This window comes from Sminthopsis crassicaudata, chromosome X (genome assembly GCF_048593235.1).
Source record: "Sminthopsis crassicaudata isolate SCR6 chromosome X, ASM4859323v1, whole genome shotgun sequence".
Taxonomy (NCBI): Eukaryota; Metazoa; Chordata; class Mammalia; order Dasyuromorphia; family Dasyuridae; genus Sminthopsis; species Sminthopsis crassicaudata.
Window position 1 is genome coordinate 81367704 of NC_133623.1, and position 22878 is coordinate 81390581.

Sequence of the window (22878 nt, forward strand, 5' to 3'; positions counted from 1 at the left end):
TGGTTTTCAAGTCCCTCCATCTCCTGACTCCACATATTTTTTCTAGCTGTCCTCCCTGCCTGGAACACCCTCCCTCTCCATTTCTGCCTTCTGGATTCCCTGGCTCCCTTCAAGTCCCAGCTAAAATTCCATTTTCTGCAGGAAACCTTTCATATTCTCTCTTTATTGAAGTGCCTTTTCTTGGAGATTATCTGCAACTTTTCCTGACTTATAACTTGTTTGGACAAAGTGGTTTGCATATTGTCTCCCTCACTGGAATATCGTTAACTCCCCACTGCTTACCTCAGTGGAGGTCAACTGACTCCTACCTTCTCCAGGCCTTTGGATATCCTAGGCTCTGATTATCTCAATCAGAGAACAACCTCAAGGGTCCCCCACAGAACACCCGACTCACACTGAGTATGAGGCAGGAGGTCTTTATTCTATCACTTTACATAATGGAGTTCCCTTCCCCAGAGGCTTTCCCTCCTTACTGAGATTTACTCAATACCGTAAACGCCCTGTTTGTCAGGCTCAGGCAGAATAAGCCTCCGTGTGCCTCTTATACTCTGCCCTTGAGATCTGCTTTTTACTCTAACAACTCCCTTTTCTTGTTTAGCAGGGACCCCTTAGGGGAATCAGAGTACTTATCAAATGAGTTACCTCGCCCTTTATGAGTTGTATTACAATTTTAAAGATACAAGGCAATAATAATATAAGTATTAATATGAAAATAGTAGGTATCAATAATGATCTTTGGTATAATTAAGACCATGTTCAAACATAGCTAGCCAGGTGGTATATGGATAATCATTACAAGCATAGGGGTTCTTTACTCTAGGACATCTACAAGTTGTAATAGAGGCATAAGTATTCCCTAAAGCCATCCCTAATTTCCACAAATCATAATGAGGCACACCCCAAGGTTCAGCATAGGGAGCAGGCGCAGAGCCTGCATATATGTAAAATTTCTTGGTGTATGATCCCAAAAATTAGTCTAACAGGTGTTCCCAGATAGCACATAGGGACTCCTGTAGAAGAAGGCCTATACGGGAGCCCAGTATCAGGCCTCCCCTGAGGGCAATGTGGTAGGACACTGGTGGCATTAAACCCCTTATGGAATTCACTGATGTTTTGTCCAGAGGGTGTGCCTGTACAATTCAACCCATGTAGGATAGAGTATAATGATATATTAATGCTCATGGGATGTTCAAGATCATACATCATATGTATGAAGAAAAGTTTTGAGGTTTCAAAGTTATACAAAATTCATCCCCTATCCTTGTGGTTATACAATTCAGAAGAGTAGTTACAATGAAAGAATAATGAGATACAATAGTTTCTCGAATACTAGTGGCAGGCAATAGAGGACCTCCCAGGAGCTGAGATGCATTGTCCATCACCCCAAAATGTGGAGTAGGTTCCCCCCATCCTACAAGATGTAATTCAGGATCAGCAGCAACATCTTGAGCCTTTATTAGCACTGTCAAGTTCCGCATCACAATCCCAACTGTTCCTGGAATCTTTGAACTCAGCTCAAGAAGTGTAAATGCAAGCAGCAGTTACGCCATCTTCCCATTATTCTTCCTTTTCAGTGCTCTACTTCTCTTGCCTCTTATCTTTCTGTAAGTGTGTAGGCCATCATTTCTCATAAGTGTGCCAAAATCGAATTGCAGGGGTTAAATCATCATTCGAGAATTGCATGTGAACACTGCTTTATCCAATGCGCTCTGAGTAAGGCACCCTTTGGCCTTCCCCACAACACTCCCTTTTCTTGTTTAACAAGGAGTGTTTTAAAGGACCTATTGGCACGTTCAACAATGGCTTGACCATTAGGATTGGATGGAATCCCTGTCACATGAGAAATGTTAAACTCAGAACAGAAAGACTGAAAACCCTTAGAAGTATAAGAAGGACCGTTATCTGTTTTTATTTGTTCGGGGACCCCAGCTACTGCAAAACAATGATCCAGATGTGCCAGAACATGTTTTAAGGCTTCTCCAGGTTGAAGAGTAGCTAATAAGAATTTTGAATGAGTATCAATATCATAGATGTACTGAGTTTTCCAATGTGTAACATCCATTTGCCAAATATCATTGGGTCGGTCACCTCTTGGATTGTGAGTTGGATCAGGTTTATGTGGCAAAAAGGGAATCCACTTCAAACATCTTTTGACTTTGGAGATACCATAGAGATCTAGCTAACAAACGAAGATTATCATGTGCAATTTGAGCAGCCTCTACTTCACTGAGTATATTATAGATGTCCAGTGCAGCATTGGCCATCTTGTTACCTTCAAAGACATACCATCTGTATGTGAACGAACATGCGTAATATATATAGGTGATTTCAAAGAAAGTAATGTTTGTTGCGTTTGGTGAAGTAATTGAGCAATAGCAGATTGGCAGATTAATGATAGAATTAGGTAAATTTTTTTATCATAAGGCATGGAAAAGGCAAACTTTTCTCTATCAGCTGAATGTAAAGGAATGGAATAAAAGCAATCTTTAATATCTATAATTACAATATGGTACCCCACTGGTATCATGTTGGGTGAGGATATTCCTAGCTGTAGAGCTCCCATAGGTTGCATAATGTTATTAATAGCTGTCAACATTCTCCACGTACCATTTTTCTTTTTTATTACAAATATAGGCGAATTATAAGGGATAAGGAAGATTCTATATACCCTTTAATTGTTCTTTGATTATTTCTTTTAAGCTTTGTTGAGGTCAGGGGCCATTGTTCCACCCAAATAGGTTTTGAGTCCAATCATATTATTTTTGGTACCGCTAGCTTAACGATGGCCCTAATAGTTTGTTTGTAAGGTGATTCCCATCTCAAACATTATATCCAGGCCCCATAACGCAGCCAATAATCCTGAAATCACCAGGGGTTGGAACCTCCCCTGTTGATCATCTACTTCCCACTTTAAGCTTAACTGTGAGCGTGCAGCATGTTGATTCCCTCGTACTCCTTTTACCTCCATTTTGTCTGCTTCTAAGGGCCATGTAGCAGGCCACTCTTCTTCTCTAATCACTGACACATCAGCCCCAGTATCTAGCATGCCTGTAAATGGAATGCCTTCAACTAATATTTTTAACCTCAGACGGGTCAATGCTATTTGCACAGAGGAAATCCCTCTGGTATGCAAATTCAAAGGTATAGCTCGAGCCACTGGGTCTTGAGGTGATAAGGTAGTTGAGAATGCATGGGGGTTGGTGATAGATATACAATCTTCCTCAGGATATAACACAGTTAGTTGTACGGACTATAATTGGAGATGGAGCGGGAAGACCAACAATCAAGCATCTTCCCCCACTCCTCTGAATCTGAACATCAATAGTGGAGAATGGAGGAATAGTTAAAGTAAGGGCTGTGATATTCACCGTGTATTCTCCACCTTTAGGCGGTGGAACTTGGCTTCATACTGATCTAACGGGGTCTGTGGTGTAATGGTTGTTGTCCCTTGGGCCTGGATTGGATAAGCTGTCGGGCCCCCGCAGGGCCCCTGCGCCCATTTCCCTGGTTCTGCCTTTTCTTTGTTCTACAAAACTTTGCAGTGTGACCCATATTCCCACATGCAAAACAAGTTGGTTTATTGTCCCGATGTGGTGGCTTTTGGCATTGTGCTTGAACATGTCCTAAGTTTCCACACCTAAACATCTCTGGTTCTCACTTTTTTGCTTCATCCCTGCCGAGACCCCTTTAGCTATCATTCCAGCCATGATTTCTATATTCAGAGTGTCATAATCCACCTCTACACCTTTCCATTATCTTGGCTAAGGGAGCATCTTGGGGCAGTGTTCGTATAAGTTTTTTACAGGTTTTATTTAATCTCTCTCAATAATTGCTGAAAAACGATTTGTCTGGCTTCTCCTAATCCTGCTATCCTGTCTATTGCTGTCTTTAACTTGGAGGTGTAATCTTGGATGGATTCTCGAGGCCCTTGTTTAATGGAAGATAATGGTGGTTGTATTACTCCTTCTCAATCTTGCCCCAAGCTCTCAGAGCACAAATCCCTATACCTGAATAAGAGGAAGGAGTATACCATCTCTGGTTCTCTACAGAAGGATATTGGCCTGTACCCATCTAAGCCTGAAAGGTATCTTCAGGATTGGGAGGATTATGAGTCTTTATAAAATGTCTCACTGCTTTCTCATATTAGCTTGCCATAACAATGCTTGTCCAGGAGGCCAGCACACATTGGCAAGTGCTTTCCAATCAGTTGGAGTAAAAGCTGTGCAATTGGCAAACTCTAAGGTTTGTAGCACAAACGGTGAATTGGGACCATAATCATTACAGGCTTGCTTAATGTCCTTCGATAATTTGTATGGGCTGGGTGTGTATGCCCATCCTTGATCATTCAAATCCTTATCCCATATCTTCCCCATCAGCAGCCCCTTGCAATATTGTTTCTGCTATTTTTGTATTTCCTCCACTAGATGGAGATGCAACATAGGCAGACACGTGTGGTTGATTTAGCTGCTGTAATTGTTCTGTAAGTGCTTGTATCTACTCCCCAGCAGCTTGTGATCACCAAACCCCTCCCCTTCATGTGCTGTTCTTTCTTGTCTATTATTTTTCATTTCCTCAGTTAACCACCGCCCTTCTTGTCTCTCCATTTACTCAAAGATGATATAAAGACTGTCGTGAGGGAGCGTCCTATATTCTGGAGGGTCTGAAAACTTTGTCCTCATCCTCATTAGAACCCCCTGCTGTTGAATCACCCATTTGCGTAACTCCTGTATCTAATTTATATACTTGCCTAGCATAACTTTCGTTTTCATCGGGCTTGACAATGGGAAGTGAAAGCATCTGTCCCATGTCTATTCCTCTCCAGCTTCTCACCTAAAAGTGAGGCTGTGGGCTTCCTAACAAGGATAATGAGTCCCTGTGTGGGCACCAGTCTTTAACTCCCCACTGACTCCTACCTTCTCCAGGTCTTCGGACATCCTCGGCTCTGATTATCTCAATCAGAGAACAACCTCAAGGGTCCCCCACAGAACACCCGACTCACACGAGTATGCGGCAGTAGGACTTTATTCTACCACTTTACATATGGAGTTCCCTTCCCTCCATCTTCTGCAACCTCCTTTTTATAGTCCCCAGATCACATGTCTGAGAGTGCACGAGCTAGAGCATGATCAGCAAGAGTGAGGAGGCTTTCCGAGGATTACTCAATACCATCAACGCCCTGTTTGTCAGGCTTTGGCAGAATCAGCCTCTGAGTACCTCTTATACTCTGCCCTTGAGATCTGCCTTTTACTCCAATAGAATATAGCTCTTCTGAGGGTAGGGTCTGTGTTTTGCCTATCTTTACTTCCTCAGTACAGGCAGTAGGGGATAAATATTTATTCACTGACTGACCTAGATGCAAAGTAGAGAGGAGCTGTGGGCAGATCCAGAAACCCTCAGAGGTCTGGAACTGAGTGAAAGAACCCAGGGAAAACAGCCATGAAAGTGGGAGTAGTAGAGGGGAGCAGGCTAATTTAATAAGAAATGTGCTTGGGGATCTTACTTCTTTCTGTGGAGATGTTTGTATTCCTTCTCTGTTGCAGGTCACCTTCAAGAACCAGGCTTCCCGGCCTTACTCCTTCTATTCTAGTCTCATTTCCTATGAGGAACATCAGGGGCAAGAAGGTGACCTTAGAAAGAAAGAGGTGAAACCTGAAGAGACTAAAACATATTCTTGGAAGGTGGAACCCCATATGGCACCCACTGACAAAGAATTTGATTGCAAAGCCTGGGCCTATTTCTCTGATGTTGACCTGGTAAGGAAAGAGCTGTTTTCCTAGCTAATGTCTCATCTAGAAGGAAAATATTTGGAATGGTCTGGCATGTCAACATTGTGCGCAAGGTCTGCACAACACATGCCCCGTGGAGATGACGAGAGATTGGGCACGTCACTGATAATTCTGTGATTCAGTGTTAGCGTTCAATATTCGATGCCAACTAGGTGGTCATGTCCAGTTTGTCTAGTCTGGCTGTCCTACATTTTGATCAAGGACTTAGTTAAAGCCATAAATGGCCTGCTCATGATATTTGAAGATGACAAAAAATTTTTGGAGGGGAGGACAATATACAATAACAGGAAGGATCCAAAAAGAGATCTTGACAGGCTAGAAAATTGGACTGAATCACAGAGGATGAAACCTGATAAGAGTAAAGTCTTTCATTTAGGTTCAAATTATCAACTTCATACATGTACAAGATGACGTAAGTCTGGATGGAGAGCAGTTAATCTGAAAAAGATCTGGGAGTTTTATTGGACTCAATATGAGTTCACAGTGGAATAGATCCACCTCTAAAGCTGAATTCAAAGAGTGTTCAAAAATGGGGAGTTAATAATCCCACTATGCTTTATTCCAGTGGTCCTCAAACTTTCTAATAGGGGGCCAGTTCACTGTCCCTCAGACTGTGGGAGGGCCGGACTATAGTAAAAACAAAAGCTCACCCTCTGTCTCCGCCCCTCAGCCCATCTGCCATAACCCGGCGGGCCAAATAAACGTCCTCAGCGGGCCCCATCTGGCCTGCGGGCCGTAGTTTGAGAACCCCTGCTTTATTCCATTCAGACTTTGTCTAGAATATTGGGCTCAGTTTGAACTGCTGAGTTTTAAGAAGAACATTGGATAGCTTGACAGTCCCAAGGAGGATGATGAGCAGACTGTGGATCAAGGCTTCCTGGAGTAGGCGTGGGATAGATAGCACAATGGAACTCTTCTCTGAGTTCAGCTACTGCCTGAACAAGCACCAGTGAAGTGTCATTTTTCTGGCTCCAGGATTCACAGAGCCCTGGGAAGGATAATATAGGAGGTTAAAGTGCTGAGCTCCCCATTTTGTTGAATGCTAGACACAGTGGAAAGAAAACAGGATTTGGAGTCAAAAGATCTCACGTGAGATCCTATTTCAGTTACCTTTTTGGTCCTCAGGATTTTTTTTTCTTGTTTTCTCAGGAAAAAGATCTACACTCAGGGTTGATTGGGCCAATACTGATCTGTCACCCTAACAAACTGAACCCCTCTCATGGCAGACAGTTAACCGTCCAGGAATTTACTCTGTTCTTTACCATCTTTGATGAGACCAAGAGCTGGTATTTTACTGAGAACATGGAGAGGAACTGCAAGCCTCCATGCAAGGTCCAGATGGATGACCCTGGTTTTCAAAGGAACAACCGCTTTCATGGTAAGAAAGGACTGTAGCCCTGTGCCTCCTACCCCAGAATGGGCTTCCCAAGTAAGCTGCTGCTGCTGCAGCCACCGAAACCCCATGATAACCTTTGTAGGGTTATGTCTACTTGACATTTGTAGCTACAAAGCACTGGGGCTATATCTCGGATGTAGAGGCAGCACCTTTCCAACTACAAATGTCCCCATTGGTCTGTTTTGCAGTCCTCCATCTCTATCTTTCTGCATAATTTGAGCCTCTTACTCTCTAGCTTCTCCAGTAAGTCAAACTCATGGTCCCCGTGTTTTCCTTCTCTAGCAATCAATGGTTATGTGAAGGACACATTGCCTGGATTGGTGATGGCTCAGCACCAAAGGATCCGATGGTATCTGCTGAGCATGGGCAGCAATGAAAATATCCACTCTATTCACTTCAGTGGCCAAGTGTTCACTGTGCGGAACAAGAAAGAATACAAAATGGCAGTCTACAATCTTTATCCTGGTATGAGCTGGCCCATGTACTGCTGCTGACTGGGATGCCCTCCTTCCTCCTTTTTCCTAATCCTTCCCCATTTCAAAACAACTTGAGATGAACTTGCTTCTCCCAGGAACCCTTTGCCAACTGACTCCACCCAAGTGGCATCATAAATCTCTTCTACGCTCTCGTACTGAAAGTCTGCATCAGTTTGTATTGTAGGAACTTAGGGATCCGGCATATGGCATATGTTCACAAGTCTTGCTGCATGGATGTGTGTATACGTGTGAGTGAGTGGTGGAATATATATATATATATATATGTAGGTAGGTATGTGTCCTGTGTTCCCACTGAGTTTGCTTAATCTGAAGCACTGAAGTACAGCTATAACATCTCCTTTTTTCACATCACTTCTCCAAAGCCCTTCACATGTGGGAGGCATATAGTTATTATGGTGGTTTCAATGGCTTACATGAGCCACTGGGTCATAAAGCTAGAGGGAATCACATAGAGCCTGTGAGTAAAAATGGCAACCTGTGAGTTTTCAAGCTGCCTCCACAGTGCAGACCCCGGCTTCCGGTTCCCATCATGAGGGAAAGAACTCTGATCCTTAGGCTTCATTTGCCTCTTTCGCACACCAGTAACCCTGATATCAATGGAAAATGAGATCCAAATTGGGCCAGGGGAAGGCCCTACTTAGAGCACCTGTTTGGAAGGTATTCATCTCACTGCACTTCTTTGATGGCTCACTCTTGAGGCATGGTAGCATGGGATTTCCACCAGAAAAGGCAGTGGCGTGAGAACCTTCATCTGCATGAGACAGAGGAAATATCTTTCTCACAAAGAGATATCTCTCCCTCATGCCCTCATGCCCTCCCTGTATCTCCCCCCCCCCGTTTCTCTCTCAAAAAGGTGTTTTTGAGACAATAGAAATGCAGCCATCTCAAGCAGGACTGTGGCGGGTCGAGTGCATGATCGGTGAGCACCAGCAGGCTGGGATGAGCGCCATCTTACTGGTGTACAACAAGCGTAAGTAGGCTGCCTCCTGAGATTGCTTGCTGTCCTAGGCTTGGGACTGGGCAACCATAGCTTTAGGCCACAGCTCTTGAAACCATAAAACATTTCACTTGAAAGGGCCTTTAGAAAGAAGGAAAGCGAGGTTCCCAAAGGGCCAGTAGACTGAGACTTGACTCAATCTTTGATATGGAAATATGCAAGGATTCACTGAGAGGTCCGGCTGTCAACACAAGAGAACTTTCCAAAATGGATCTCTATGATACATGCACATACTCAGTGTTCTAAATGGCCCCTGAACACGAGATCAAGTTTTTTTCTCAAATATGTCTTGTATAGTTCTCAGCTACATCAGAGGAGGAAAAAGTACAATCGGAATTTACAATCACCGAAAAAGAAAGGAATTACAACCGTCAAAAGGGAAAATAAGATTCACATTTCAAAGGCATGCTTGTGAAATGTACAGTAGGCTAAAAGGAGAAGCAATTTAGAGGTCCAGAGATAACAGGAGAAAATTGACAAGTCCGGTTGTAAATTAGCTAGTCTAGAACTTACAGCTAGCGATGATTATCCAATAAAGGAGCCAGAATTTCTTTTACATCTAATCAAAATTGGAAGCTTCAACTAAATTCCATAGACAAGGAAAATCTCGGCTGATTAGATGCTTTTCCTTACTAAGAAAATGGCCAAATAGAAAGGAAATTTAAGTCTTAGGACGTCTCTCTTCTCCCAAGCATGGCCTAAAGGGTGAGAAACGAGTGTGCACGTATGTCTCTATGTGGAGTCGGTTCCATTTAGTGCATGTTGATGAAGCCGTTGCTATGTGCCAGGAAGGGTTCACACACACTAAAGATACTTCCTGCCCACTCCTAGTACAAGCCTTTATTGGCTGCACTCCCCCAAAGTTTCCTCATTCCTGCTGAGGCAGCCCCCCCCATCCTCCCAGTCGCTCGGGCTCACAATTTTGGCTACTTCCCCACTTTCTTTCCCCCCATATTCAATCTGCCCATACATTTTTCACATCATCTCTTATATACACCCCCTCCCCTCCTTTGACATTGCCACTATCACTTCCTGCCTGGCCTATTAGAATAGCCTGCCGCTTAATCTCCTTACCTTAAGTCTCTCTTCACCCTACTCTTCCCAAAGCTTAAGGATCGACTTGCCTAGTCAGTGAACTCTAATGGCTCCCTTGTACCTCCGTGATCAAATACAAGACCCACTGCCTTTTCAAGCCTTTAATAATGAGGACCCCTGGCTTTGACCCCTGGCTTTAACATTCCTGGTCTTCGGGGGCAGCTAGGTGGCGCCGTGGATAGAGCACTAGCCTTGAATTCAGGAGGACCCGAGTTCAAATCTGGTCTCAGACACTTAACACCTCCTAGCTGTGTGATCCTGGGCAAGTCACTTAACCCCAGCCTCACAAAAAAAAAAAAGAAAAAAAACCCAAAAAACAAAAAGCAAAACATTCCGGGTCTTCTTTATAACTTGCCATGTACCCTGATCCAGTGACACTGGCCTCCTGGCAGTTCCTCTCACCAGACACAGTTGACTGCGCACTGCAGACTGCATTTTAAATTCTTCTCTGCCCAGAATGCTCTCCCTCCATCTCTCTCCCTCCTGGCTTCCCTGGCTTTCTTCAAACATCAGCTTAAATTCTATCTTATGCAAAAGGTCGGCCTTGGCTTTTCCAGCCCTCAGATTACCATCCATTTATAATGCATATATTTTGTAAATCTATAGTTATTCCTTGACCATTAGAACATGAGCTTCTTGAGAACAGGGACTGTATTTTTGCCTTTCTTTGTATTCTTAATATTTAACAGAGTACAATTAGCACACTGTATATCATAAACATTTAATAAATGCTTGCTGCCTAACTGAAAGAAAAAAGGGGCCTAGGAAGGTAGCTTGAAGGGATGACAGGATCCAGTGTTGTGAGATTTGGGCATATTGGAAGGGAGCCAGGGAGAAATCAGTAGATAAAGTGAAATTAAAGATGGAAGAGGGGAAACAAAGGAGCAAATTCCCAGTGATGAGAGAGGATAGAACCAAAAGCATCAGTGGTGAGATTGACTTTGGCTAGAAGGGCCACTTTTCTTCAGAGACGTGAACAGAAGAAGAGAGACTGGAGGGTAGTGTAGAAGGGTCTGACTCACCATGGATAGTATCCATTTTTCTTGGTAATGTGATATGAAAATCGGGGATAGGTGGTTGGAAAATGAGGAAAGAAGTTTGAAACAGATACTATGGGAAATGGAATACGAGGAGTCATGGGAGAAGTAAAGGATCTCTGCGAAGTGATGAGGGCCCAGTGGCTATTAACAAGACAATTGGTATGGTTGAGATTCCGTGGGTGATCAGATTGGACTAGAGAGTGGCTGAGGTCCCTTTCAATTCTGAAATCACTTGATTTTGTTTTGCGACTTCTGAAAGAGGTCATCAGCTAGAAACTCTGTTCAGCACAAGGGAAGAAGGCAGATGTGGAGCTAAACAGAGCATAAAGAATGGGAGGAGAAAAGGCTCAAGAGACTCAAGGATGTAGGATCGTGCTTTAATCAAGCACCATCAAGACTATGGAATGAGACAAGTTTGGCCAAAGTGAGAGAAGAAGTGGGACCGAGGACGGAGCAGAGATTATTTTCGGGATGAAAAATGGGTTCTGGTAGAGGGAAAGATACAAGGATAGGAGATTGTTATTAGAGACAGAAAGTTCATATCCCGAAGGTGCTGTTGGGTGTCTAGGAGAGAGATGAGATGGAAGCCATGGTAGCTGAGAAGGTTGTATGCTGGGAGGCCACAATATGCAAGGGAATATATAGAGCCTTTAGTAATGAGTTCCCTTCCCAGTCTTTTTATACTTTATATCTCACCATGTACCCCGATCCAGTGACCCTGGATGTAGCTCAAGAGTGAACACAGGGTGGAAGGGAAGACTCTTCTGTCCCTTTAGCAGGGAGTTCAGAGTGGCAGGTACCGAGCCCCAGGCCAGAGAAGAAAGACACGGTAACAAGGGTATGGACTGAGTGCTGAGGATGGATGCAGGGATCTCAAAGAAGTAGATGTTGCTGACTGATTTCTACAGGTGACAGTAAGGAAGATGCTTAATCCTTACCTTATTGGGAGCTATGAACCTCTGTGCTGTGTATAAACTTGGTGGGCACTCTATCTGATACGCTGGGGCACGAGAGTAAGCAGCTCAAATTGCCTGTGTGGACGCTGCCTTCCTTACTGTGCAGATAGATGATAGGTCATTATGTTAATTATCCTGGGCGGGAGGCCAGTATCCCAGGGGTCCTGGGCTCACAGCATCTGTCAAGCAGTCCCGTCAGAATCTCTCTGAAGACATCTAAGCATCTGGGCCGGTTAAACCCCACCATGGTTGGATTCTGCCTCTAGAGGGTGATGTGGCAGCTGCTCTACCTCCCCTGTGTATCTGCTATTTGCCATCTCTGGCCAATCCTGTCTCCCAGTCGTTGAACAGAACCTGCTGTGGTCACCTCATTCATAAAGATAGGGTCTCAATCTCTAATTTCATGGAATGGAGAATTCTGTGGATGAGGAAATCAAGGGTGGTGACTGAAGATGAGACTAAAAGAGTGACAAGGACCCTCCCGGATAACGGCAGGAGAGGTCAAACCCAGAGATCGAGAAAGGTCAATAGGAGTTTTTCCAGCCGGTCTGTCTGTCCAGACTGGAGGGTTCTGCAGTTCTTTGTGGGTGAAATTGGGAACTGTGATCCATGGTCTCTGACAGATGGGGAAGATGGCTTTGGGCCTGGTCCTCTGGAAGAGGTCAGCAACTTCAATTTGTGGCCAGAAGAGCTCATGGTCTAGGCTTGCTCTGCAGACTGAATTCAGTCAACAGCAGAGTAGCTGCTTGAAGTTGCTTCCAAAATGTGCTGCTCTCTAGCCACCGTCCCGACCTCTGTCTCTGTGTTTCCTTTGTAGACTGTCAGAATGATCTGGGAATGGCCTCTTGGCAGATTGCTGATTCTCAGATCACAGCTTCTGGACATTATGGTGAGTGAACGGGAAGGGGGGGGCGCTGCTCTCATGTCTTGGTGTCGGTCAACTCTCCCAATTTGCCCTTTAGCCTGATGCTCACTGGCAGACTGATATGCATGCCATGTGCCCTTCCATTGAGCCACTAGCCTGGGCTCTCAATAGCTCGGGGGGGGGGGGCTTTGTGCTGCCCTGCTAGCCCTCCCTGGGTACCCAAGAACGCAGCTCCCAGTGCCTCCGCTGCCCTCTACATCTCCTTGGACTCTTTCTAGCAGCCCTTGGTTCTAATTCTCAGCCTATAAGAAATCTTTTTAGCTTTTCTACTACATAGCGCCCCCAGTCTTAGCACAGTTTGAAGATATTAAGTTTAAGACATTAGGAGATCTATGTTTTCTGTCACAACTGACTTTTATGGCAGTGTTTTGTATCACTCCACATGCGCTTTCTCCATGGGAGTTGGGCCGGGGATGGAGAGAATCTGAAATTCAGTTTTAAAAACACATTGTTTTAAATGTAATGGGGAAAATATTAAATTTTCAAAAAAGTACTTAAAGCGACCGCATCGGGACATCCTATCTATGAGAAATAATGGCATGGTTGGAGGATTCCCAAGCTTTTCTTTGGCTTTCCTACCAAATCTTCGACCTTCTGAATCACTAGCGAACTGCTGTTGGCTGAACTATTTGGCCAATAAGGAAAAGGGGAGAGGTTCCTGCAAAGGGGTGGGCCCGCTCCATGGCAGGGTGATGGCTGCTTTCTCAATAGGGAAACTTCATAGAAATAAATCAGGATGGCCCATGGAGGACCCAGCTTAGCAACCGCCTCGTGGTCTGGGGGCTGTTCCTTCTGGGCCTTTTGGGGAGCAAACTCCATCTCCAATAGTGGCAGGTCTCGGAAAAATGGGACTCCCTGCAGGTATACGTCTCACTTTGCTCTGACCATCCAGCCTGAGGCCGTGTTGTGGCAGGGCCCTGGCATCACCTGGCAGCCACACCTTATACCACCCACTTTTCGAAACACTGCCCTGGGGACAGCCCTCCAGGCCAACCCTTTCATTTGATTTTAGTTTTTAAGTTTTACTGATGCCCTTTGTCTGTAAATAACAGTCATTTTCAAATATAGATCCCCCTCCAGTGCATCTTCCTTTGTAACCCCCCCAAGTCATCCTCAAACCCTAAGCCAGAACAAAACTGGCCACCAGTGTGGAGAGCATTCTATCCCAGAGTCTCCAACCAAAAGGAGAAGGGGGAGCATGCCTTTGTGTCTTCCCTGGAGCTGAGCTGACCGGCCGTCTGGCCTGCAGGGAGCAGGGGAGGGACAAGGTGTGGAGGAATGATGAGATGCTTCAAATCTTTCCCTTCTTTTCCCATGCAGGCCAGTGGGCCCCAAAGCTGGCCAGACTTAATTCTGCTGGCTCTATCAATGCCTGGAGCAGCCAGGATGCCAATCCTTGGATCCAGGTAGGCCTCGTGCTGAGAGAAGTTCAGAACTGCCCCCCATTCTAGGACCCAGTCACCAAACCCCGCTGTGCTGTGTATGCATTTCCCCTGCCCTTTAGAAGTCTATGTTCCAGTGGCTGGGAAAGATGTCCTGAGGCTAATGAGGTAGGATATGAGGGCAAGGGGCAAAGCGAGCTGGAGAGCTTCAGAAAGATGGCACTGGAGCCAAAACACCTTCCACTGGGACAGGGCTTTGGGTACAGTGTCAGGGAAAGGTTCTGGGAGATGGAGGAAGGAAGAGGAGAAGGAGGAGGGGGAGAAAAGGGAGGAGGAGGGGAGGAGAGACAGGAAGAGGGAGGAAGAGGAGGAGGAGGAGGGGGAGAAAAGGGAGGAGGAGGGGAGGAGAGATAGGAAGAGGGAGGAAGAGGAGGAGGAAGAGGGGGAGAAAAGGTAGGAGGAGGGGAGGAGAGACAGGAAGAGGGAGGAGAGACAGGAAGAGGGGGAGAAAAGAGAAGAAGAGGGGGAGGAGGAAGAAAAGGAAGAGAAAAGGTAGGAGAGGGCAGAAGAAGAGAGAGATAGGAAGAGGGAGGAAGAAGAGGAAGAGAGGCAGAAAAGGGAAGAAGGGGGAGGAGGAAGAGGAGGAGGAAGAGGTTCTTAAATTGAAGCTAAGGAGCTTCTCTAAAACACGGGTAAGGATGGAGCACATTCTAGATTTGGAGCAGAGGGGTAAGACTTGTCAGGAAATGTTCAGTGTTTGCAGGGAGGGGGGAACCTTCAGTGCTAGACTGAGGAATTTGGATTCGATCCTAACGGTAATAGTGATCCTCTGAAAGTCCTTGAGCAGAGGAGTGACATAGAAGGTAGGTAGGACACCAGGCTCATCCACTGGATGATGGACAGGGCTCAGAACTGGGCTCAGTTCACCAGCTTTTTTGACCAAAGGAGATCATTTTGATAGAGCTGGTGCTTAGAGCCTGGTGCACAGTAGACCCTACAGAGCTGTTTATTCCCCACCAAGCTCTTTCGCTGAGCAGCGATCCATCCAGGTTTCCTTGGAGCCCTATAGTTATCTGCTCACCGCATGGCTGTTTTCAGGGCTGCTTGAACCTAGAACTGCTTTATACTTCCCAAGGAGTCTTTCACTGTAGCCATGGCAATTAAGGACTGAGCACAGACCAAAATGAGGGTTTGCCCAGAAAGCAGCCTCCAAGGTGAAGGAGCCCATGGCAGCAGGACCCGCCCCAGGGGCCTGGGGCTGAAGGCAGCCTGGTGACCTGGAGCATGGGCAAAGTCCAGCCTGAACTGGTGGACATTTGTTGGAGTGCCTCTCAAGGGTGAGCAGATGAACATAGATTTACTGATTGGCAGTCTGACACCCATCATGAAGAAAGAATGGGACCTTAGCCTGAAAAACACCTCCTGGGGGCAAAGCTGGCTTCGCCCTATACCCCTATAGCCCAAGTGGGGGCGCCAAGCCCTTGTTAGTTGAAGATCGTGTGACCCTCCAGGGAGCTGGCCAGCCAGTTTACCAAGTAGCCACCATGGCCTCAAAGGAGAGGAACTTATTCATTTTAAAGTCAAACATCTCTCACCCATTTTGGGGTTTGGTATCACAAGGGTCATCCCCTGGTGGGGGTGGGGTGAGAGAAGGATATTGCCCAGAGCTGCCCAGTACCAGGTTCATGTCCCAAAGTTCATCGAGGTTTACAGCCAGAGCATCAGAAGAGACAGTATTCCATCACTGTTGACTTTGCCTGGCATTTAGGGGCTTTCTCAAGACCTTTCTTGGTTGATGGAGCCGTCTATGGAACACTTGGATTTTGGCCAAGTCCTCTCCCCTTGCTAGATCTCCTTTACCTCCCCTGCTTGGTGAACATTTCCAATTCTGGTCATTTAAGGCTCTGGGACTTGCCCTGGTTGGATGATCTAAAGCAGGATTGTGGAATGTAACCTGAGTTAGCACCTTGTAATCCTAGCGGGATTGGAAGAGGCCTTGTCACTGCCCAGCCCCGCTCCTCTCAGCTCTGTTTCCCTCAATGTTTGGCCCAAGGGTCTGCACACTAGGAACATGGGATAGAACAGAAAAAAGGGGAGAGGTCCTCGGGGCTGGTGAAATGGCTGGAGGTGGAAGGTAAAAGAAGAAACTAATGCAGGAAATATTTGGAGGGGATAGTTCGGTGATTGGTTCTGGGGAAGAGAAGGGGGAGAGAGAAATTCCACACACCCTAGTGCTTGCTTGCTTGCTTGGAGCCTGGCTGTTTGGGAGAAGGATGAGCGTCATCGGGAATGCCTGGGAGACACTTCTGGGGAGGGATTAGTGTCCAAGGTGAGGAGGATGCAGGGGGTTTGGGGGGAGGTGAGGGAGATGTGTGACCTTCAGATGCTGAGCAGTGATGGTCCAGACCTGGCTTTGGGAGAAGCGCTTGTATTCACCCCACATTTGAACGCCAATATGCAGTCCTGCTTCTCACCCTTTACTCCTGTAGTTTTTAGTGGGCTCTGGCTCTTTAAAGTGAACTATGTTGCTTTCTATGTGAACATTGTAGTCCCTCAGCAGAATGTGCCTTAAGGTCAGGGAGTAGTTTTGGGGCCTGGTAGAAGGTCTGGCCCATGCTCCAATGATCCAATGGCACGGTGTGACCTCAAACCTCCTTGAGCTCTCCATAGTGCTGGCCATTTCCACCCATCAAAAAGTAGTCCTGCCAAATCCCTTCTGTGACACGGACATGACTCTCATCCCTAAACCAGGAAGAGCCAAAACAAAGAAAATTACAGAACAAACTCCCCAATGAATATTATGCAAAATTCTAACTATGAGCAGCAAAGATATGCCAAAGGCAAGAGACTGCCCCCCATCCACAGCAGCCCATTTTGTGTGGCTCTTCCCCGATTCCACCCTTCAGGGATAGCCATGGAGGGGCCACCTCTTCCCCATGTGCTAGTGGTCTTCCTCACATTTTCCTGACATTCTCTAAGCACAACACAGGTGTTGTGTCCTGCTTTCTACAGCCCCCAAGTTGGGGCCACAAAATGTTTTCTAGAGCCCCCACACCAAATGATTAAGATCTACCTTCCTAGTGGAGAAATGATGAGATGGGACTCCTGAGGATGGTGGGGGAGTCCAATTATTTCAAGGGCTCTCCCCATTTTATACCCTCATGCCCTTATATAACCAAAGCAACACTGCGCATGTGCTAAGTATATACTGCGCACGTGGGACCACATGAACAACTTGCCATTGTATGTAGTTTGTGTGTAGTTTGCCACCTGGTAGCACTCTTCCACCATCACAACATGGGTTGTCACCGCCCCCTGACTTCTCAGGAAGGCCGAGCGCCCTCGGGGGAGATGGGAGCCAAACCAGACATTGTGAGCAGGTTCTCTCTGGGCTGAAGGGTCTTATACCTCACCCAGAGTTTCCCCACTGTCTGTGGCCCTCGACAGTTGGGCCATCCACCTGCTGTCCCTCTCACGGGGCCTTGCACGTGGAAGGAGCTTAATAAATGTTGAGTTTCCCCAAAATGATCCCAAGTGTTCAAGGGACAGAGTAAAATGAGATACTGGCTCGTTTGGCAGGTTGACCTGTTACGGCCAATGATTATCCATGGTATCAAGACCCAAGGAGCCCGACAGAAATTCTCCAGCCTTTACATCTCTCAGTTCACCATCAGGCATAGCCTTGATGGACAGATGTGGAAGAATTACAGAGGAAACTCCACTGGGACCATGATGGTGAGTAGTCACTCCTCACAAAAAGACAGCTGGGAAGATCCATAAAACCTTGAGGCAGAGATCCCAAAGACAGACTCCCCACTCCTGAGCTGTGGGGATGGGGAGGCACAGAAGCAACACCACTGAAAGGGATCTCATGAGAACTAGCCCTCGGCTCCCTGCAGAGTTCCAGTAGCACATCTCCGGCTTCCTAGTGAGCATCCTCACCTCTGTCTCCTGTAGGTATCTCACACTCTACATATCCAAAACTCCACTCATTCTTTCCCATAAACCCATAAATCTGCCTAACTTCCTGAGTCACTTATTTGACCCTGGGCAAGTCACTTATCAGTCTTTGCCTCAGTTTCCTCCTCTGTCAAATGAGAAGGAAATGGCAAACTGTTCTAGTATCTCTACCAAGAAAACCCCAAATGGGGCAGGGAGAGTTGGACAGGGCTGAAATGGCTGAAAACCTTCCTGTCTGCGGGCCTAGAGCTCAGCATTGCTAGACTAGACCTCTGAGCGGGGGGTCCTGCTTAGTGCTCACCGGCTATGAGTGGGATGGGGCCCTCTGCCCCTTTGGGCCTGCTTCGGCTGCCTCTGCAGAATATGAGCATTGGCCAAGATAGCTTTAAACATTCCTTCACGGGGAAAGGGGATGGATGTGCTGCTTGTCTGCCTCCAAAGCGCAGCGCCCCAGAGTGTGAGTGAACAGTTGTAGGGACAGATAGAGGCCTGAGGGGAGGGAGAAACTTCCTGAAGATTGGGGTGATCCTCAAGTGCAGTGGGGAACCATTTGCTAGCAGCCTGCTGGGGGCTGCTATTTGGAAGGAGATCCCTGCTCAGATCTGCTCTCTGGGATCCCCTCCAACTCAGAAGCGAGGGATCCAGGAAGAAATGGGAGACCATTAGCTCTGCCTTCTGCTGGGTTCAGTGACTGTCAAGTGGGGACGGGCCCGGACCCATCACATATGCTCGAGGCTGTCGGGATCATTGGCCGGGGCAGAGACGCCAAGAACTGACCCAAGTGCCCTTCTGGGTGTCTGCAAGTTTTCTATTCCTGGCCTGTGATGATCTACAGGCGGGCACGCTGCAATGGGCACGAGCCCCACTGCACGAGGGGGGGCGGGCACAGCCCTGAGGGCCACGAGGAGACAACCGATTCTGGCACGGGCGCCTCGGGCCTGGAATGGGAAGGGCGGAGCAAGGCGGGCACGAGGGCCTGGAGGGTGTGCGCCTGGGGGAAACGACCGTTTCAGGCGCGAGCACCTCCCGGAGGGAGGGGGCAGAGGGAGGGCAAGCCAGCGCGAGCGGGCACGAGCGCCTCGAGGAGCAGAGGCAGAGGGAGCACGAGCTGAGCGGGCACGAGCGCCTCGAGGAGCAGAGGCAGAGGGAGCGCGAGCTGAGCGGGCACGAGCGCCTCGAGGAGCAGAGGCAGAGGGAGCGCGAGCTGAGCGGGCCGAGCGCCTCCGGGAGCAGGGGCGGCGGGGCAGAGGATGCTCGGTTGGGGACTAGAAGGGCGGGTGCAAGACGAGGACGGTATGAGAGCTGGGACTCGGCTTCCCTAGTTGGGGGGGGGGGGGGGACCTTGGCCGGCCAGCTGCGGGAGTTGCCGGGGAATGGGTGGCCCGGGACTCCCGGCCATTGCCTCGCGGTCCCTTCTCGGCACGGCCGCTCGCAGGTCTTCTTTGGGAACGTAGATGCGTCAGGGATCAAGGAGAACGTGTTTGACCCCCCCATCGTCGCCCAGTACGTGCGCCTCCTGCCCTCTCACTTCAGCGTGCGGAGCACGCTGCGCATGGAGCTGCTGGGCTGTGAGCTGAACAGTGAGTACCCGCGCCCCGCCCCCACGAGTGACCCAGGCTAAGGGGGGGAGGTCCCCGAGGGCGTGGCCCGCGGCCTGCAATCCACGTGCTCCCTCCTCAGCAGGGCCGAGCTTGGCAAAGGGGGGAAGCAGGAGGGGCGGAACGGCCCAGGCCCCAGACGGCCACTTGTGACCCCCTCCCCCCATCCAGGCTGCAGCCTCCCCCTGGGCGTGCAGAATGGAGCCATCCCCGACGCACAGCTCACGGCTTCGTCCCACAAGGCCAGTGTGTTTGCCAACTGGGCCCCTTCCCGGGCCCGGCTGCACCTCGAGGGCCGAACCAATGCCTGGAGGCCCCGGGTAAGTCACTCCCGGAGGGGGCGGCAGGAACCGCTCCCTGGGGAGAGCGGGAAGCGGGGAGTCCGGGACGGAGCGAGGCTTGCGGCCGCGGCCGGGGCCTCTCAACGAGCCCGCCGCTGACTGGGAGCCAAGGAAGGCCCTGCTCCAGCGCCCGGGGGCACTTGCAGCTCTCCCCTGGGGGGGGCTGCTGTCGCCGGGCCCGGGTCTGTGGCACGCTATCCCCCGGCTTCTGGGGGGCCCAAACCTCCCACCCGCCCCATCCTCTCGGGCCCCCTCCCATCCCTGCCACTCGTCCCCGGAGTGCGAGGCCAGTGGGCCGGCCCCGTTCCAGCATCCTGGGGCCAAGGCTGTGCTCCTCGCTCCCGCTCCCTGGAGATGGCGGAGCCGGGAATGGGCGCACTGCCCGGGTCCGTGAGGGGCCGGGATGAGTTTCCGGGGAGGGGGCAGCGGGGCCCACAGCGCCATCCCACCTCCCCCAGGAGAACGGGCAAAGGGAGTGGCTGCAGGTGGACTTGGGGAAGCTGATGAAAGTCACGGCGGTGACGACCCAGGGAGTGAAGTCCATGCTCACCGGCATGTTCGTGAAGGAGTTCCTGCTCTCCAGCAGCCAAGACGGCCAACACTGGGCCTTTGTCCGTCAGAACAGCCAAGTCAAGGTATGCCGGAGTGGGACAGAGGCCCCCTCTGGGGTGAACAGGGCGCGGGGAGGGCGGCGAGCTCCGAGCCCCCTGGGCAGAGCACTGGGGGGGGGGGGACGGGCACAAGTACTGAAGCGAGGAAGTATTAAGCACCTGTTATTAAGTATGTGAGCGCCCACTGTGTGCCAGGACCGGCCCAAGGGCTTCTCAAAGGGCACTTCCCTTGAGAGAGGGGCGGGAGGGAAGTAAAGTAGGCCTGCAAGCTGCTGCCCAACCTCTGAGCTCAGGCCCTAACCGGCCGTCTGTAGGGCCCAGCAAAGGGAAGGGCGAGGCCGGGATCCAGGACGGCTGGGGGCCCTCCAGTGAGCTCGGACCGCTCAGACGGGGAAGCGCAGCCTCTGGCGCTCCCGATGCCCCCAAGGAGTTACGGGCCTGGCGAGGGGCTTCCCGCCAGCTCCTTGGCACTTAAGGGAGATCGGCCAAGCGTTTCCTCTGAGATCAGGATGGCCTCCCGGGAACTTTCTTAGTGAAGTCTCTAGAAACCTGTCAGGGGAGCAAGCAAGTTTGAAAGGTCACTGGGGGGGGGGGGGGGGGCATTGGCTAACAGATTTCCTCTGCAGTGGAATTTTGCCTCTGCTTAGACTAGGCTGGGGTTTCTTCCCCCTTCTCCCTCCTCCCGTTCCTCCCTTCTCCCTTCTCCCGTTCCTCCCTTCCCCCTCCTCCCGTTCCCCCCTTCTCCCTCCTCCCGTTCCTCCCTTCTCCCTCCTCCCATTCCTCCCTTCTCCCTCCTCCCGTTCCTCCCTTCTCCCTCCTCCCGTTCCTCCCTTCTCCCTCCTCCCATTCCCCCCTTCTTCCTCCTCCCGTTCCTCCCTTCTCTCTCTTCCCATTCCCCCTTCTCCCTCCTCCCGTTCCCCCCTTCTCCCTCCTCCCTTTCCCCCCTTCTCCTTCCTCCTGTTCCCCCTTCTCCCTCCTCCCGTTTCCCCTTCTCCCTCCTCCCATTCCCCCCTTCTCCCTCCTCCCGTTCCCCCCTTCTCCCTCCTCCCTTTCCCCCCTTCTCCTTCCTCCTGTTCCCCCTTCTCCCTCCTCCCGTTCCTCCCTTCTCTCTCCTCCCATTCCCCCTTCTCCCTCCTCCCGTTCCCCCCTTCTCCCTCCTCCCGTTCCCCCCTTCTCCCTCCTCCCGTTCCCCCTTCTCCCTCCTCCCGTTCCCCCCTTCTCCCTCCTCCTGTTCCCCCCTTCTCCCTCTAGAGCATCACTTCCCCGAATCTAAACTTGAGAGGGCTGCACAGGGTGACTTTGGAGATTCCATGAAGTCCCACCGTTGCATGGTTTGGGTTTGAGTCGCTGCCACATCCCAGAAGCACAACATGACGAGAAGAATTAGGCCCCCAGGGTTCAGAACTCGACACTGTGCCGTCCTGTAAAGGACACAAAAGAGGCACAGACGTTACTGAAGGAAAGACGGCTTTCCAAACCAGAATTGGCCATGGGACTTCTCAGAGGCTTCACTCGCCTCCTGTGGCAAACGAGGGCCCTCAACTCAGCCTTGAAGAGTCCTTGTGTTTGCTTTCTCGGACCAAGCAGGTCCCTGTAGGGAAAATGTAACCACTTCTCTGGGGTTCCCATGGCCAATGACCCCATCACCGGTACCCCAGCCGCTCCCTTTCAGACCCCAGTGGAGACAACTAGGACTTTTGAGTTCAAGAGCAGGTCCCCTTTCTCCCCACGCAGCAACCCAAGCCCCCAAGGCCTCCGTCTAGGGGAGCAGCCTCTGGGGAGGAGGGCCTGCTCTCTCTCCCCCAAATCCCACAGGCCGCTGGGCCTGCTTCCAGACCAGCCCTACAGCCATGATCTGAGTCAGTCACGGCACCTCCCTAATACAGATGTGCCTCGGAAGGCTCTGCCATGCCTACTGGGCAGGCAAGGAAGGAGTTGTCCTACCCAGAGACCTCGGCAGCACGGGCTCTCTGAGAAAGCACAGGCATGGTGGTCCTCTCAGGGGAAATGTCCAGGAGTGAGTTTCCCTCCCTGCTTTGCCAGCATACCCTAAGGGATTGTCAAGGCCTTTCCTTCTCCTTTTCCTGTGGGGAAGCCCCCTGCGAGGGGAGGGAGTGGGGTGGGACCGCCTTTTCTGTAAGGATCCCCAGTGCTTTGTTCATTTATTCATTTTACCCATGAGAAAACTTCTCCAAGTTCCCACAGCTCTTGTGTGCCAGACAGGATTTGAGCCTAGAAAGGCCTCTCCTTCCTCAAGCCCTGTGCTGCCTTTCACTTCCGAAAGGGCACTAGTT

General features: G+C 49.6%; 1 protein-coding gene across 1 annotated transcript in view; it reads left to right on the forward strand.

Annotated features, from left to right (window-relative positions):
- The window catches only part of F8 (coagulation factor VIII), a 110562-nt gene that overhangs the window by 82036 nt on the left and 5648 nt on the right, over positions 1–22878 (forward strand). Inside the window, exons 16-25 of the mRNA XM_074278450.1 lie at positions 5541–5753; positions 6936–7164; positions 7465–7647; positions 8533–8649; positions 12585–12656; positions 14013–14098; positions 17654–17809; positions 19470–19614; positions 19804–19952; positions 20432–20608. Coding sequence (XP_074134551.1) covers positions 5541–5753; positions 6936–7164; positions 7465–7647; positions 8533–8649; positions 12585–12656; positions 14013–14098; positions 17654–17809; positions 19470–19614; positions 19804–19952; positions 20432–20608 — 1527 coding nt within the window. The remainder of the gene's footprint in view (positions 1–5540; positions 5754–6935; positions 7165–7464; positions 7648–8532; positions 8650–12584; positions 12657–14012; positions 14099–17653; positions 17810–19469; positions 19615–19803; positions 19953–20431; positions 20609–22878) is intronic.